Consider the following 19,037-nt stretch of genomic DNA (forward strand, 5'->3'; position numbering starts at 1 on the left):
ATGAGATATGCCACCCCTGGAGAAACAAAATTCCCTTCAGAATAACTAGCTCAATCTTACCTCCTTGAGCCAGTAAAACCCGTTACCTTGCGTGTATTGTTTTATATTTTATCTGTTTCTCATTTGTAAAAAGGTTAGATAAATTCCAAAAAAATCTCAATAATTTGTCGCAAATGTCGTTAGCTATGGAAGCGTTGCCATGAACATGTCTGTTAATTTTTCTTTATATTTGTTTTGGCCAAAGCAAAAATGAATGTACCAAAAAAAAATTATTGAGGCAGCCAGCAGTGTAGCTTCAAGTTTATTACCTGCAAAATCAGCTACAAGGTACGAGCGAGAATACGACGACTTCAAAAAGTGGAAAAACAAAAATAGTGTGATTGGGGTAACTGAAGATGTTTTGTTGGACTACTTGAATCAACTATCAGCTAGATTCAGCCCTAATACTTTATGGGCAAAATGGTCTATGCTGAAAAGCTGCTTGGAAATGAAAGAAAATGCCCCTGTTCGCAGGGTTGTTTTCCTTAAAAAATTTATTGAAAAATATGACGTTTAGTTGGCATTTGCAGATTTCAAAAGGTAATAGCGTTTCTGGAATGAAAAAATGAGCGTTATACGCCAAAGAAGGTTAAGGTATAAAGTAAAGAAGAGGCTAAACAATTTCTTTTACATGCTCCTGATGACCAGTGGTTGCTGTCGAAAATTGTAACAATATTTGGGATTTTTGGATGTTGTCGATGTGACGAAATTCTCTCCTTAAACATGAATGATGTAGAAGATATGGGAAAATACGTTATTGTGACATTTCGGCAAACAAAAAATTCAACAACAAAAAAAAACCATAACCGTGGATGGCTGCAGCTTCAAGCCCTGCATGTTATACAGAAATTATGTAAATCTTCGGCCTCCTGGAACAGAAAGCCTAAGATTTTTTTTGACATACCGACATGGAAAGTGCATTTCCCTTAATGCTGGCCAGCACACTATTGGTGGTGTCCCAAAGCAAATAGCGAAATATTTAGGTTTAAAAGACCCAGAGTTTTACAGCGGCCACTCTTTTCGCAGAACTGGAGCCACTATGGTCGCGAATTCGGGTGGAGATATTTTAGCACTAAAGCGTGCAGGAGGGTGGAAGAGCACCGAAATTGCGATGCGTTATGTCGATGATTCGGTCAACAAAAAAATCGAAATGTCTAGCAAATTATTTGGTAGTAAGGAGAGTACAAATGTTCTGCAGTCCTCGTGTTCAGCAGTTTCTGAGTCAACAGATGGTTCATCATCATCAGTATCAACTTTTTCATCATCAAAAATCTGTGTTACTGGAAATAACAATTGTACCATGATTTTCAACATATATGACGATGAAACAAAATTTTCTAATGTAAATAATACTACTAACTTGTAAAAATTTTGCAAGTTAACTGTCAGTTTTACAAGTTAGTGACTTGATTAAATAAACTTTCTTGATTAATATTGTGTTTTTGGAAACTGCCGTTTACAAATGAGAAACAAATAAACATTTTTTATGGTTTTTCAACAGCCTATATCTTTTAAACCGAGCCGATTCGCAAAAATGGTAGAGTGAGAAAGTGTTTCTTTTGACCTCAAAAATCTACTGAATATATGTACAAGTCAAAGACTCACCATGGTATATCAGGAACAATCACTCACTTAGTCTTAATCGTTGTTTCAAGTTTCAACGTCGATCTAATTCTCCAGGGGAAATATACATGTTCAATTTGTTTTGATGATTAAGATAGTGACAATGATGAAGACTATGATGGTGAAGTTGATGCATAAATGGACCCTTATTCTATCATTAAATCTCCAGTTTTGGCCCATGGAAAAATCAGCATTTTACTGGATGATTTCCTGCATAGAAACCATTTGGATTTTATCCCAACGAAAATTGGACGTATTTTGTGTCTCTAGCCTTTGAGGATGTGCCATGAGAACTAAACTTAGGCAGCCTATTTCAAATATCAGAATATGAACACTTCCTCACTCTTGAAGCGTGCGTCTACTGCGATAAAACCTAATATTGACACTCATCCGCCTAGACGGTCTCAAAGTCGAGACTTCTGGGGGATGGAAATTGCTTTGGGGTTCCTACCCAGGACAGTTTTCTCGAATCCAACGGCAATTGCGGTGTTTAGCCGGACAGTTCTTGAATTCAATCAACTCTTCAGCGTATCCCATCCTTCCGGGATAATTGGTTATGTTGATTGCCGCTGATACCCGTGAGTATTTAGGATGGTTGTATAGGTTTGTATGTAATCACTTCTTATTTTCATACAGAATAAATTTGTTCGTATTAAGAGAATCTCTGGAAACTGGGCCTGTTTCTGATGCGAAAGGAGAATTTAATAATTCTGAAGGAAAGAACCAGAGGAAATGCAGAAGTCCCTATCATTTCAAAAAAAATTGTAGGACAGATGTCTAACAGTTCGATTATAGGACATTGAACTTTTTTATTGAGAGAATAAGTAACAAGTTCATCGGAGAAGAAAAAATTGTCTGAGTTAAGATGAAATTTCCAGAAAATTGTGAATTTAGTACATTTACTTTTATGAAAGCAGTCGGATGGCCTTTGAAATTTGACACATTCCACACTGTATAGGACGACAATGTCCTATGTTTGTTCATTCCACACAAATCCCTTTATAATTACGTATTTCTCACTTTCTTTGGCCAGATGTGATTTACTTTATTAAAATTCCAATATGGTTTTGGCAATGTGCATAGTTCTGACCTTGCTCTCCGTTCAGGTTACAAAACATAAGGAAATTATTGTATGGCAACCGACTGCTTTTAGAAAAGTGAATGGACTATATGTCAGTGCAGGGACTTTTCGAACGCCCCTTCCTTATCAGATATTTTTTTGAGAACAACAGTCCTAGCATAGGAAAGGCTTGCATCACTGAGAACGTGCCCAATTAGAGTACCAGAGGTCATCACAGATGTCATTCCTCTACATCTGTGACTGAAGAGACCCAACCGTGATCCTTTCACACTCCGGGCATGGATAGTCACCAACCAGATCTGGCCACCGCTGTATTCTTCTCGAGTCTCCATTATAACTGTGTACCAAAGACCTCCTCTGTGACCTGTCTAACGCTAGTTGTTCTCAGTTATGATTGGCACTAACTGATTTTGGGGATTGATCCAGTGTGTCCTTAAACCGCTTATACTGGCCTCCTAGTTTCCGAGCTACCTCTGTGAATTCGCCATACAGAGCTACTTCGGGGAGTCTTGTTTCTTACATCCTCAGAATGTGGCCGCTCCATCTGAGTCGGGCCCTCGTTACTTGAGTCTCAATTGATATACAACTCGAGCGCTGCAAAACTTCTGCATTTGAAACTTTGTGAAACCATCTGATGTGCTTTATTGTTCAAGCTGTTTAATATGTCGCCTGTAGGGCGTCCAGCTTTCGCTTCCGTAAAGAAGCGTTTGGAGGACCACTGCCTTGTAAACAGTTGTCTTGGTCTTCAGATTGAGGTCGTGATTTTGAAACGCTCTGTCCTTTAGCTTCCGTGATGCCGAATTGATACGGTTGTGTATTTCCGTGTTCAGGTTAGCCCTAGTATTTATGAAGCTTCCCAAGTATTTGCACTGCTCAACCTTCCTAGAGTTTCATCCTCCAGGTCGATATCTGTTTGAAGGCTCTCTGGCGGACTTACCAGGATTTTGGTTTTATCGATATTGAGTCTAAGGCCTAAAGCTTCGTATATATGTTTATAGGTGTCCAACATTATCTGTAGATCCTCTGAGCTGCTAGCGATAAGTGCGCAGTCGTCTGCATATTAAGTTCCGTGATACTGGTAATGAAAGAATCGAATGTCAGAGTGTCTGGTCCTCTCTAAACAAGTGGGTAATATCATCAGCGAACCTACCTAGTGATGTTATGATTGGAAAAATAAGCATTGAGAAGAACTTTAACACGATGCTTTGTGAAAGGGGAGGATGGGAAAAGGAATACACTATCTAGAATTATTTCGAAGTTGATATCATTAAATGGTATACTGATGGTTCAAAAACCACGACAGGGTCTGGCAGAAGAATAAACAGGGCAAGTACCAAGTGTACACTATCGTTAGGTTACAGAAATACTTGCAATCGAAAGATGCATAGAACCTAGAAAGAAACTATCAAGGATGTGACATAGTGATCCATTTTGATAGTCAAGCAGCTATCAAAGCACTGAACTCCTATGTCATCGACTCGAAGTTGACATGGGAGTGCCTAAGGAAACCCAATGAAATAGGCAAAAATAACAAGGTCTCTTTAGTCTGGGTTCCAAGTCACTCTGGATTCAAAGAAAACAAGCCGATACTCTGACCAGAAAAGAGCACAAACGCCACTTACTGGCCCATAGCCTTTCTGTGGTATAGTGTTTCTGCAGAAGAAAGAAACCAAAATAAAAACACTCTAGAGGAATCTTCTAAATCTTCCAAATCATTCCTCCAGAATTTTAAGACTGCGAAATCCAAGAAGGATCTGAGTAAGAATAAGTTACGCCTCTTCATCGGCTTTCTCATAGGACATTGTCGCCTTAGAAAGCATATTATGATGATAATGGGAGTGTAGATTCTGTGGGGAAGATAAGGAAACTCCTGGTCACCTGGTTACAGAATGCTTGGCCATTTCAAGGATGCGCAAGAAATATCTTGGATGGGAAAATCATACGAGGAATGAGGACTTAGCCTTCTTGAAGCCCTCTCAGATACTCTGGAGCTGTAGGGCGAATTGTAGAGGGCGCTTGTGAGAACAGCTCTGATGGGGAAATTTAACCCCCTTACCAAACTATAAACTATAAACTATAGGAAAATCTCAACTCACTATATCTACATTTGGACAAACCACCGCTCCTGACTCCATCTCTACAAAGCACGGAACAACGTAAGGCACTATCGGTGATATCGTTGCTAACTAAGCTCTAAACGCTATATAGGTGGGGTGACAATTCTGTGCTCTCTGTTTCACACGCGTCCCCTACAAAATGAAAAAGAACGAAGCCAACTAACATTACCTGACTTACTTCGTTCGCGAATAACTCCAGCCTGCCGCCATTCATCACCACGAGATGCAGGACGTTGCGTCGGTTTACGTCTTTCACGTTTATATCCGCTCCCTTTTTTATGAGGGTGTGAACGGTCCGCCAGCCTCCCCTAACCGCTGCAAGGAGTAGAGGTGTGCGTTTTTCCTTATCCATGCAGTTTATATCAGCACCTGGAAAAATCAAGGTTTATTTGTGGATTTCGACAACTCAACTCTGTTTAACCTTCGTCGATCAAGAAAGCGACGATCTCAGGGTGATCAAACATGGCGGCACAGTGAAGGGGAGTCATCTTCTGCACGTCGCAGGACTTCAAACAGGCCACCTTCTCCTCAGGTTGCAGCTTGAACATCAGCTTTATGATCTCAGTGGCACCTTGGGAACAAGCCAGATGTACGGGGGTCGACAAGTCTTGTTGCTGAGTCGAGATCTTGGCGCCGGACTTCAAACAGAGCTCAACAGCCTTGAGGTCGCCTGAAAAATTTCGATTTTGAAGTGGGAGAAGAATTAGCAGCCATTTTTCCTAGACCTTACCTCCATGAACTGCCGAATGTAGTGGTATGTTCCCTTCAGCGTCCGGCAGGGATATCATCTCGGATCTGGTGGTACCGTTCATTTCACCCCATTGGAGGAAAACCTCCAAGGTTTTGGACGAGGCGTTTTTCGCGGCTTCGTGGATTGGGTAGTAACCGTTGTTGCATCGGTTCTTCGGCGAAGCTCCAAACGTTGAAATCTAAAATGATAAACCAAGTTAGACTACTCACACGTGTGTTGTATAGTATCAATCTTGGATTGATTGTCACAAGTTTAACATGGTTCTCAAAACCCGATGAGACTTTCATTAATAACCTCTTGGACATAATGCTCAATAGAGTAAGAGCACAACGAAGGCCTGGAAGAGGTCTCACCAGATAACTTTGATTTCAAGGTCTTAACCCTAGGTATCTTATTTGAAGACTACAGACTGCACCAGACAGAACATTTTTTATTTCTCTACTCAAAAACCTTCTTGCATACTCTCGGCACTTTAGGAAGGTTAACCGAACGTACATAGACACCTATCTAAATCACTACATATCGAAAATGGTTTTTTATCTTTCTTGGTATAAACCTCTTAATTCAAATGCAAAAGATCCGAGTTAAAAATCTAGTGGTGTTAAAACGCAGTGTCAAAGAGAGAGGTTTCTAAAAAACCCAAAAACAAGAGTTCTTATGATCATGAAATGTCTCGTGAACTTATTGAATTGTTTCTGGTGTTGTATGCTCAGTGCAATTTCCTGAATACTACTGGTTTCGGGGGAGGATCGATTATGGTATGGGGTGGAATATCTTTGACTGCTCGAACAGACCTAGTGGTCGTTGATAATGGAGCTATGAATGCTGATAAGTCTATAAGGAACATTCTTGAAGAGCATGTAGTGCCATTTGCCCCATACATTGGTGAAAATTTCATTTTTATGGACGATAATGCCAGACCCCATCGTGCGCGCATCGTTCAGGAGTACCTTGAAGAGGTTGAAGTCTCTCGAATGGAATGGCCAGCAAGAAGTCCAGATCTCAATCCGATTGAGCAGGTTTGGGCCAACCTCAATAGAAGGCTGAGAAGTTCAGAAAATCATCCAGCTACTCTTAATGACTTACGAATCCAACTCGGAGAAATCTGGGAAGGATTAGATCAGAACATTTTAAGATCACTCATTTTGAGTATGAACCGTCGTTGCCGAGCTGTAATTAGCGCAAGGGGTGGAAATACCAAGTATTAAATCACTTATCAGCATTTCAGTATTTTGAAAATTGTTCATTTCTCCTTTTTCACATAAGATTCGGTGAAATCCTGAATTTTTCTTCCATTTAATGTGTCTAGTTTGGTTCAAACTCTTCCCGAGAGAACATAAAAAATAAGTTATACAGTCAATGTAAAGTTAACTCTCCTTAAAATTGCGATTTTCAGAATGTGCGTTAATTTTTTGCGCAGTGTATTTTGTGATAAAATATTACAGCATGCTATAGCAGTGTAAGGAAACCTAAACCACTAAATCTAAGCGACATCCTCCCTGACAGGAAGATTGGTATCGCCCCTCTTGAAACTGGGATCAAAAGATTATATATGGACCTCAGTAATCCCCGTAAAGGACCACATGATTGGAGAGAACTTTTTCACGAGTTTCACGTCAAAAATTCCCAGAACGTGTCTCGAAAAACACCAGTGTAACGTAAGCTTCGCATCGATTGAGATCAACTCACAGCCAAACTGAAATTGCAGCCAATGTACCGTCATTAAAAAGACTCCAACAGGAATCGATCCTTCCGGAAGCTGCATAATGAGACCGTCGCCCTTACAAATCCCATTTTAAAACAGTTCGACTGAAAACGACGAACAAAACTCAGCGTCGATCTAGTTTTATCATTACGGTCTCGTGTTACAACAAGGTAAATAAATTTCGCCCCACAAGTTGATATTCAAACGACTTCGCCGAGATCAAAGGGGCCATTATCCCCCGGAATATTGTTCCTCGTCCTTATAACGGCGTCAAAATCAAAACTATGCATGAAATGAATACAGAGTGGCAGTCGCGGGTCGAAAAACGATGCAGAAATCGGCCCCTAATGGGCGTGAACCCGAACGATCTGACCCCTCAGACAATTCCATCAGGATCGTCTCGGATGTGTGTGTCCTGGATGCGTCCCGGAGACGGGAAGTTTGAACTCCGGTAATTGGGATTTAGTGCATAAGTGTTCGTAGGTTGGTAGCGGGGAAATGGTCGGGAAAATTTTCGTATCGGTAGTTATGGGTTTAGCGACCCCTTGTGACGATAATAGGTGGAAATTCTGGATGATAAAGTGTATGTATTCGTGGATTTATGGGAGTTTCAACGCTTGGCAATTGCCGAGCTCATCATGTGTAGGGGATGATTCAGAATTCCCGCATTTTGCAGTCCCAAATCAGTGCCAATGTTTCTTTATTGCAGAACTGTTCAATGTTGAATAGAAATTGACGAATTTGATGAAATGCATGTTGAACTAGTTATTATATGTAGGTATTTGAACTGGGGTCCTTGTGGCTTTTGGGAACTGCTACCATGTAGATCTTTCATTCTCTACCCTACTACTCATTCATAGGAACCCAAGGAGGTGGTCAATGGTGTTGATAAAACCGACAACATCCTAGGAGCCTTGGCCTGAGTATCCGGGACCGGTTTCCCCAGATGAGTGGTTCTTAGGCCAGCCAGCTCTGGACATTTGCATACCATGTGTTCAACTGTTTTTGCTTTTAATCCACAGAGCCTAAAAATCTCATCTGCTGACTTTTCCATGCGGTACAAATGATATTCGTCCGAACTGTCCCTATACCTTATTGTGGAAACTAAAGGAGCTAGAGAAAAAATTAAATAGAAAATTTTAATGAAAGTAAACTCTACATTGACTTTATAATTTATTTTTCATGTTCTCTCGGGAAGGTTTTGAACGAAACAAGACACATTAAATGGAAGAAAAATTCAGGATTTCACCGAATCTTATGTGAAAGAAGAGAAATGAACAATTTTCAGAATACTGAAATGCTGATAAGTGATTTAATACTTGGTATTTTCACCCCTTGCGTTAATTACAGCTCGGCAACTACGGCTCATACTCAAAATGAGTGACTTTAAAATGTTCTGATCTAATCCTTCCCAGATTTCTCCGAGTTGGATTCCTACGTCATTAAGAGTAGCTGGATGATTTTCTGAACTTCTCAGCCTTCTATTGAGGTTGTCTCAAACCTGCTGAATCGGATTGAGATCTGGACTTCTTGCTGGCCATTCCATTCGAGAGACTTCAACCTCTTGAAGGTATGCTGAACGATGCGCGCACGATGGGGTCTGGCATTATCGTCCATAAAAATGAAATTTTCACCAATGTATGGGGCAAATGGCACTACATGCTCTTCAAGAATGTTCCTTATATACTTATCAGCATTCATAGCTCCATTATCAACGACCACTAGGTCTGTGCGAGCAGTCAAAGATATTCCACCCCATACCATAATCGATCCTCCACCGAAACCAGTAGTATTCAGGAAATTGCACTGAGCATATCTTTCATGTGGACGTCTGTATACAAGGGAAAGTCGATCACAATGGTAGAGGCAGAATCTAGACTCATCTGTGAAGAGAACTCTTTCCCAATCGGCCTCTTCCCAATGGATATGCTCTCTCGCAAAATCCAAACGCGCCCTTCGATGGGCTGGGGTAAGAGCTGGGCCTCTTGCCGCGACACGAGGCCTTAAATCATATTCTCTGAGGCGATTTCTTATTGTCTGAGTGTTAATTTGCACCTCATGAGTTTGCCCAAGTAAAGTGAATAGTTTCAGAAATATGGAGCAAAAAGTGGTTCCTGTAAGAACCAACGATAACATGATAATTATTAATTAGTGTTGCTCCTATATGCACTTTTTCGTCTATATTTCAGAAACTATTCAATTTACAGAAAAAGTTTGAATACATTTTTTGCACATTTTAACCTGCTCTACACGATGAACACGAAAAAAATATAGGTTACCCTTTGAAAAAAAAAAGTCGAATATCTCAGAATCGGTGCTATGTAGGACCATGGTTGTCATACCATGGTCAACTTAAAATTTGACAAGGAATTAAAAAATGCAATAATATACAGGGTGTTCCATTTAAAATGAAAAAGTTGATATCATCAGGGAAAAAACGAAGCAGCCTGTATTAAGGTGGGTTATAAAAAATAAAAGTTCAATCGATTGCAGACAAGTTTTGTTTTTAACTTTTTCTTCTATCTTCTTTAGTTTCCACAATAAAGTATAGGAACACTTTAACTCGGACTGGTGGGACTGTCAGCAGTCCCACCATCAGCCGAAGCTCAGCTCGTGACACCTTTAGCAGTTTTCTGGTGTAGGTCACGAATTTCTTTGACTGAGTAAGTCCAGGAGTGTCTGCAGAGGGTTATTCTGTCGTTCAACTCCAATTGTTCGACAGCTGCCTAATATTGGTATTTTCCAAGCCTACAGAAACATGTTGAACTATATTATATGTGTGCTCTGTTAATTATATCTGATCATATTCACGATTCCCTGAATTCGAAATGTTGAAGCACACCACTAGATCTAAGGGAACATAATTCGCTGGATGCAGAGTTCAGAAACACAATAACCCCGTGATGACTTCCTGCCCTTAGCGAATTCCCGACATATTCGGGAAGCTCCATTATTTGAAGTCCCATCGACAAAACTATCGGTGACAGATACGGCAAATGACAGGGAGATACTCCGTAGTCACTAGTTATTCCAGACAAAGACTTATGGAAAGCCCGGAATCCATCCGGACGAATATAAATCAACAGGATGACAGGAGGGACGTGCCTTGACTCTTGGATCATCAACTACTCAAAAACGCGAGCGAACGTTTTTAGGCTGAGTAGTTTTGGTCCCAACTGGCTCCGATTTGCTGCTAAATGCTCAATTCCAAAAACGTATCAATAAAAATTCGAATAAGTTATCAATGGATTTATACAAGGTAAAAACTTTGAGAAGGCTTTATACTCGGAGGTATAAAGAATGATGAATGAATGGATGAGATACGCCATAAGAAAATCAATAATCTAATATTTCATATCTGAAGCACTGAATATTTCATACAAACGAGTTCATCATATTGTTCACGTCAATTTGGACATGAGAAAAATTGCTTCAAAATGGATCCCCAAATGTTTGAATGTTGACCAAAAACGTGCAAGGGTAGAAGCATCGCGTTCGATCTGTGCTCGATTTGAAAACGATGTAGACTTCTTAAACAGAATTGTTACTATGGATGAGATTTGGGTACATTTCTACGATCCAGAAACAAAGCGACAATCGATGGAATGGCGACACTCTGGTTCTCCAAAACATAAGAAGTTTCGTGTCCAAAAATCTGCTGGAAAAGTTCTTGCTTCAGTTTTTTGGGATTGCCATGGAGTAATCATGATTGATTATTTGGATGAGGGTAGAACAATAACCGGAGATTACTATTCGATATTACTGACCACTTTACGGAAAAAAATTGAAGAGAAAAGACGCGGAAAGCTATCCAAAGGTGTTTTGTTTTTGCAGGACAACGCCCCTGTACACAAATCCCATGTAGCCATGCAAAAAATTCGTGATTTGGGATTTGAATTACTAGAACACCTCCCTTATTCACCAGATTTGCCTCCATCCAACTATCATCTCTTTCCTCAACTGAGAAAAAGTTTAAAAGGTCGTAAATTTTCTTCCAACGAGATAAAAGCTGTGGTGGTCTGGTTTGCAGAGCAAGAAGAAACATTTTTCTGAAAGGTCTAGAGAAGTTGCAGGTTCGCTGTAATAAATGTATCCAATTAAGAGGAGAATATATTGAGTAATAAAATATTTTGACATTGAAATTTTGTTTGTTTCGATAGTAGGCTAAGAATCTTTCAATATATCCTCGTACATAAAAACACCATTTTTCTGTAAGTGACCTATCGCAGTTATTGGCAAACTTCTATTCTGCCCGATCGGCCAGGTTCATTGTTGAACTCAAAAGTAATTTCCGAACTTTATGACAACGCCAGTAACTTATGCGAACCAACTGTGACTTAATTTTTCCGTCACTCTTCCAGAGAAACTAATGTAAAATTTAATAGCATATCTATTCCCGGAGGACCGATAAAAATGATTCCCAAAAAGCGAACAATTCTCTTCTGCTCTGTTTTGCGACCCTATTACGGTCTTCATAAAACCGGAGAGAGTTCGTTCCTTGGTCCCTTCTTCCGGCTTATAAAATACAAACAAGGAATAATAAAGCGAAAGGATGTGTTACCACATCCCGACGCAAACAGTTGATCTGACCTAACACGATGAGGTTCTATGGAGCAGTGGATGCACAGATTTCATCCCTTCTGTGTGTACAGAGCATCGGAAAAAGTACACAAATTGTTTATTGTTCCTCAAGTAATTTCCTTCGACCAATATGGTAATTAATTAATAATATACTCCTCGATAATGCTTGTTTGGGGGTGTTTCTCTTTGTAAGATCAGTATTTTCATTCGATTCTTGGATATTGAATACGTCAACAGAAATTCAGGAGATAACAATATACTTTGAGGTTAGGCATGCTGAAAAACTGTATTTTTTGTAGAAATGCGATCCACATTGCCGGTACATGGGGTAACCTAACCTAAACCAACCTAAGCTAACCCATAGACTTAATGAAACGTCTATGACCTAACTTTACATAAAGTAACCTAACCTAAGCAATAGACTTCATAAATCGTCTATGACTTAGCCTAACCTAACATGATGTAACATAACCTAAACTAACCTAACATAAACTAACCTAACCTAATCTAACCAAACCTAACCCATCCTAACCCATGGACTTAATAAATCCCAAGACACATATACACGAAGAATTGCTGTGATAAATTCATTAACAGGAGTCTTCTGTTTTTTATGCCACTTAGTATATATCAAAGGAGACAACAACAAATCGATGTTCGAGAAAAGGGTCAACCTAGATGTCATGAAGAGAAATATGAAACACCAAGATTATGAAGTTATAAATTCATTTGCGTCCTGTGGTCAAAGTTTCATACATAATTTCACACTCTAAGAATTAACACAGAGGGCACTCCATTAAATCCACTTTCCCACTTGAAACCATATCTCTGTTCACCTCATTTCATGAGTCCAGTGCAAAAACAACCCAACCTAAGATATTCTTTTCACGCAATGGAATCCTCATCATACAGAGCCATATAATTAAGCTGTCATAACCTAGTTACACTATTTGATTTCATCATTCTAGTCCTACACATATCTACGTGATACAGTTTTGTTGTAGAGAATCCGGAAATTGAAATTTTATCGTACCATGTTGCACTATTACGAATAGATAAAATTCCCTCATCTCACACAATCTACTGACTCCAATTACTGCTCGTTTTTCCTAGTCCAATCAGGTGAAGTTCTTCCAGACTTCGTATACAATTTTCAGATCGGGAGATTAGGTGTATGAGTATGGCATTAAATGTAACGTTAATTCCCAGCTAAAGAAGCTAAGGTACCATTAGCAGGTTGCCTCAACTATAATTTATGTACCTGACACGTACTAAATTTGGGCGAAGTGAAAAATTTGATTGTTCGCGTGATGTGGTAGGAGCATTATGCAGCCGAATTTCGAAGGGTTATTGAAGCAAAAAACACATGCAATGCTTATCTGATGATCCTAGATTGGTCGTTAAATGTGGCTTTGCCGCCGGTAAGAATGTTTTGAGGAATTCTGTTGTTGTTTTGAGACTAGGCCTGAATTGGGTCACCATGTGTTTATTTTTCATTCACCCTTAATGACTCGATGGAAAGTTTATTCATTATTCGTGTACTTTTCGGTGAGAAATAGAAAATTAAGTCTTCAATTGAGAAAATAGAGAAAAAATTTTGGGCATAAAATTCCTTCGTATGAATTCTTCGTGTCAAACTTCAACAAAACAAGACTGGGGGACCCTGCCAGCAATGTTGGCTGTTCCAGCGCTCTCTCCTAAATTTTCGGTAAGAGAGTTCAGCAAATCTCATGTCAATTCACTCACTCACCAGCATTTTGGCGCATTCATCGTGGTCATAGATTGCTGCAATGTGTAAGGCCGTCCTACCGTGGTCACCACCCAGCTCGATGTTTATGATGCTTCTATGTCTTCCCATCACTTCCAGAACTTTTACCTTGTTCAGTTCTGTCGTCAAATGAATGACGGCCTGGTGCTTTTCGTTCAGGATGTCTGTCCTCACGCCTCTAGAAATTGATGCATTTCAGGACATTGTATTACGTCAATAGCAAATTATGGTGTAAATCAAGTGAATCAATGCAAAATATTGAAGTAATTCAGGAAGGAACTGAACATAGAGACCTACAACTTCGAACAACAATCGAGAACTGAATTGACCGAATATAGGGGAAAGTAAAAAATGAATACAACAATAGTTTCAAAGAAGGCAAAGGGCAAATGCACATTATCAAGAGCATAAGAGGTACAAGAATAAATCGAGGTTTAAAAGTTAACGAAGGAAATAGAATAGAAGACAGAAGACTGAAAGTGACAAATTATTATTAAAAATTATAATAAATAATTTAAAATCCGCAGAATGAAAAATATACCAATCTCTGGAAATATCTCTCCTGGTGTAGTAAAAAGTGGATACAACTTCAGTAGGGAGGAGGTATCCTTATCCTGAAGACAATTGAAAGAAAAATATCTAAGAAGATAAAGAGCTTATAAAACCTTGAATGCATCAAGAATAAACTTTCTTGAAATGAAATGAAACGAAAAAAACAAAGTTATTCTTTCCTTGTTCATTGTATGAACTCCACTAGGACGGAGACTTGAGTAAAAGACATATTTGCATAAATTCAAAATAATTTCCGTCATTTCAGCTGCAGACCAATGGGATAACAAATGTTATACTCTGAGGGTGACGGATATCCGTAGTTATTACCTATATGAATATATCATATATATGTCTGTGAAATTCTTCCATGAAGTTCCAGGGATGAAATATATCTATATGATAAATATTCATATTTGTGAAGGTAGATATATTTTGGGAATTTATTCGTTCTTGAGCAGAGCAGACTGAAAATCGAATTGGAAGTTTGTTTCTCATTGGGAAGAAAGAAGTTTGAACTTGGCTAAATTTCAATTCTTTCTTTGATCTATATCTATTTGCCATGGCCTATCAACCAAAAATTGTTTCGTTCATATTATACTTACAATTTAAGTAAAAAATCTACAGCATCTAGAGATTCATTTTCCACAGCTATATGAAGAGGTGTGTTCCCTGCATTGTCCTGGTTGTTCAAATCTGAAACGAAAAAAAAATTTCGTACATATATGGAAACAATACTTGAAAAATTAATGTTTTATGATTTCAACTCAAGAATCATACATAATTCTGCAAATTTGATGCGTATTTCATATTTGAAGTTCAATAAATTTTCTTGGAAGATAAATCACTCTAAAGATGACCTCAAGACCGAACGGTTGCGCCGAAATGGATAAAATTCTCAGATTTATTACTAAAAAAGTTGCTCTTTCAGAATAGGTATGTATCACGTTTGGACCTACGTTAGTTTTCCTGCAAGAAAAATTACTCAAAATTCGACCTTCGAAGAAAGTTGGAATCAGCTAAAACTTCCTCAAGATCAAAAGGCTGCGCGGGTGTGGATGAATTTTTACTAAAAGAGCTGCTCTTTCAGAATATGTATAACATTTAGACCTACGATAATTTTCTTGGAAGATAAATGACTCTTAAGAGGACCTTCGAAAAATCCCCAAAAAGTTGGGTTCAGTTAAAACTTCCTCAAGAGCGAACGGTTGTGCCGAAATGGACGAAGTTCTCAGATTTTTTACTAGAAGAGTTGCTCTTTCAGAATATGTATCACGTTTAGATCATCGATTATTTTCCGAATTATACTCACCTCCTCGTTGGGAATGTATGAACTGAAGAATATTAACCCTGTTGCCATATGCCGCTTGGTGAGCTACTGTCCTACCTCTGCTGTCCTTTATTGATAACCTGGTTGGTTCGGCGAAGTACAATCTCTGGAATATCTCCAAATTGCCACTTTCAGCCGCCTGAAATAAGGAAAAATACTTTATTGCCCTTGCGGGAGTTTAATTCGATGAGCGGCAAAGATTGGAATCGAACTGAACTTTAGCGGCTTTATTTCGAAGACAGAGGGTAACTTCATGTTGTGAAATTGCTTTCCACTATCGTGTTTTAAGTTTGCCATTATTCACATCTCCATCTAAACACAACAGGTTGAAATTGGTGTTCAAATGCACAAATAAAACTTCTCACAATATGATAGCAAGTTGAATTTTTCGATGATCTTCAAATGGCAAGAAAAAACTAAAAAATTGAACAAAATCCGTATGATATCCACACCAATCATTTCCTTATTGATTGCTCGAGGCATAGACGGTACAATTTCACACAGAAAACTAGCTGACATGATCGTGAACTCAGCAAATATTTCAGTCTTATTTTTCGGCACGTAGTTATAAGAAGCCTCAACTGGAAATGTTCCAACTCTGATTGCGCCTGCATGGTGGAAATCTCCGTATATCGGATATTTCCAAGACCGAAATGAACAACTTGCCGAGATGGCAAAAAACAGGGAAACAGACGTAATATGAAATATCTGCGAGTATAAAAGGGAGAAGTATACGAGAAATTACAATGCTAATAGCTCAATTTTTCCTATGTTGTTGAATGTTCCACACTTTTTCTGTGCAGTTTGAGCTGATGTATTTGGGACACTCGAATTTCCGTGAAAAACGAGGACTTTTCTTGCTGAACATCCCACTAATGTTCTGGGAGTGGATCATTTCTCATATTTCAAGAGATTTCCTCTGGTGATTTATAGTTTCTGTATGTTTCGAGCTTAAACACGTATTTTATAAATGGGATGAAACTTATTTGAGTTTTCTCCAACATAAGTGTTTTCTTTATGAACCAAACATAAGCTCCATAATATCACTGTTGGTCCTGTCTACTGACCAGCTAGAATCTATATGAATGTTGTGATGACTGGAAAATGAAGCATCAAACCAAAATTTGAGAATTATATCATTTTCCACCTTTATTTTCCAGCAAAACAACCCAATGGAGGTGGTCTTCTCAAGTTAAACTTTTAGCTTTCGTCAACGAAACACGATATGAATTGAAGATCAGGGAATGAGAACTTAGAAGTTATTCTGGCGAAAACACACTTCAGCATCTCGCTCGATAGTGTCGCCTTCGTATGAACTCTGTTACTTTATATTCAGCTGACAAAGATGGGAAGATATCCCCTTTCCCATTGAAAGAATGAAACTACAGAACATTCGATACTAGATGAAAATTCGGGGGCTATATGTTTTGTTACATTGTTTCGGAATTGGAAAAAATAACGACTCGATGGATATTCCAACTGTCAGTTCATAATACGAGCGTTAGATCTGAACCGTTGGATGAAGGAGCAGTGGATCAGTCAGAAACTAAATTTCACAAATCTACAAATCCATCAACGTGGCTACCTTGGTGTATATTTAAGGGAGAATTTATCTTGATTCTTTCTAACTACTGTTTCACTGCTAGTTTTTCAGTTTCTGTATCATCATATGGACTTAGATCCATGTGGATGTATATACAGGATGAGTCTTGGACGCGTACAAATATTTTGACAGTAGACACTTGAGGTCCAAAGAAACACTCTTTTTTTGCCGAATCGGCTCGGTTGAAACACCATGAAGAATGTTATTTTTAGTCTTACAAATCTTACAAACGGTTTCATCGAACGAGATGAATTTCGGTATATAGCTTTTTATTCGTCCTATTAATCTTTCTCGAATACAAGATATCACCCACGTCTTCCAGTTTTCTCATTATGACGTTACGTGTCATAAAAATAAAATTCGAAGAACCCAACTACATAATGAATATTTGAACGTTTTGTAAAATAGAAGTATTTTTCATGTTTTCTCGTTTAATGCGCCGTTTTCGAGTAAATTGATGCTCAAGAATTGAAAGTAGATATCTGTGAAATTTGAAAAATTGGGTAGGTACTTTGACTGAATACAACTCTGTTTGAAAGATTCGCAGATGTGTAGTGTCACAGATTTAGCCAATTATTCTGAAGGCAATTTTGTTTTTCCAGTTGTGGCACAGCTCATTAAGACAACTTAAAATGGCTATATCTTTTTATCAGAACCGAATCGGAAAAAATAGAATGGGAAAAAAGTGTTTCTTTTGACCACATGAATCTACTGACTCACCCTGTATACAGAAACTGCCCCTTGACTATAAATAACTTACAAGTTTCTCAGTACTCTCTGAGCTTTTAAAATAAGCCGAAAAGAATATTTAAAAGTGTAAAATTCTCAACAATTCTTTCGTCTGTGTCTTGCCAGAAATGACCAGTTTCAAGATTATTATACAGTGGGACGCCCTGTATCCAATCCTTTACCCAAGCATTTCCGGACACAAAAACATACATCAGAACTACATTTTCTATAGCACAATGAATATTTTTCACATCCCTCAGGGCAAAAGGTTCGCAAATGGCCTTATTTGCATTCATCTCAATTCCACTAGAACCATAACACTGTCGCCTTGCTGTCCGATAGCAAAAGCTGCTTTTTCAATGTCGACATCCAAACGATGTCCAACGAAATTTCGTCTAATTTTCTTTTAGGTACAAATTCGATAACAGAAGTGCTGAAATTTGCTTCAATGGAGACGAGGAAAGACATTCATTCGTCCGTTTATGGAAAACGTCGAGATAATTCGATAAGCTCTCACATCATGCGAAAAAATCCTGACTACGGTCCGCGGGATGCTGTAAAGTGTAGGCATTCTCTTACAGCTGATACAATGGCATTGAGAGTTGAATCTTTTAAAGAGCGAAATAAACTGCTCCACTAGAGTAAGGGATATCGTATTCAATCGTTTTTAAAAGTATGTAATCTTCGAGAAAATCACTGTAAAATCAATAACAACTTGAATCCATCCAATAAAAATCAGTATGAGATATTTCGTCTCTCTGGTCGTCTTTTTTCTGAAGTTTGGTTCTTTGCCTATGCTTCATGAATGTTCTTATTTTGAAATGAAGTCAGTTTATCAACGGCTTCGATTTGAAACGAGTTTGCTGAAAACGCCAAGACGTAAATAAACAAACGCTAAGGCTAATAGGGCTATCGGAATGCTACAGGGTGGCCTAACTCAGGTTGTTGTAGCGGAAAGGCTCCAAGTCAGCCAAAGTGTGATATCTCGACTTTGGAATAGATTCAGGGAGACAGGTTCCGTGTTGGAAAGGCCAAGGCTTGGTGGGCGACGAAAAACGACACCTGCTCAGGATCGTTTCATCGCCGTTTCGACGAGAAGAAACCTTACATCTACGTGTAGAATGTTACGGAATACTCTTCAAAATGCAGATGGAGTCCAAG

The 19,037-nt window shown here is 38.8% G+C and overlaps 1 protein-coding gene across 4 annotated transcripts in view; it reads right to left on the bottom strand.

The window, feature by feature from the left end:
• LOC123315213 (transient receptor potential cation channel subfamily A member 1) overlaps positions 1-19,037 on the bottom strand; it is a 59,764-nt gene that overhangs the window by 16,686 nt on the left and 24,041 nt on the right. For 3 of the 4 annotated variants that reach the window (XM_044900829.1, XM_044900824.1, XM_044900844.1), the window contains 6 exons: positions 15,527-15,683; positions 14,820-14,910; positions 13,648-13,843; positions 5,591-5,789; positions 5,282-5,530; positions 5,030-5,229 (listed from right to left, as the gene is read on the bottom strand). In XM_044900829.1, coding sequence (XP_044756764.1) covers positions 5,030-5,229; positions 5,282-5,530; positions 5,591-5,789; positions 13,648-13,843; positions 14,820-14,910; positions 15,527-15,683 — 1,092 coding nt within the window. The remainder of the gene's footprint in view (positions 1-5,029; positions 5,230-5,281; positions 5,531-5,590; positions 5,790-13,647; positions 13,844-14,819; positions 14,911-15,526; positions 15,684-19,037) is intronic. The other variant, XM_044900837.1, reaches the window with a different exon arrangement.

This window comes from Coccinella septempunctata, chromosome 1, assembly GCF_907165205.1.
Source record: "Coccinella septempunctata chromosome 1, icCocSept1.1, whole genome shotgun sequence".
NCBI classification, from domain to species: Eukaryota; Metazoa; Arthropoda; class Insecta; order Coleoptera; family Coccinellidae; genus Coccinella; species Coccinella septempunctata.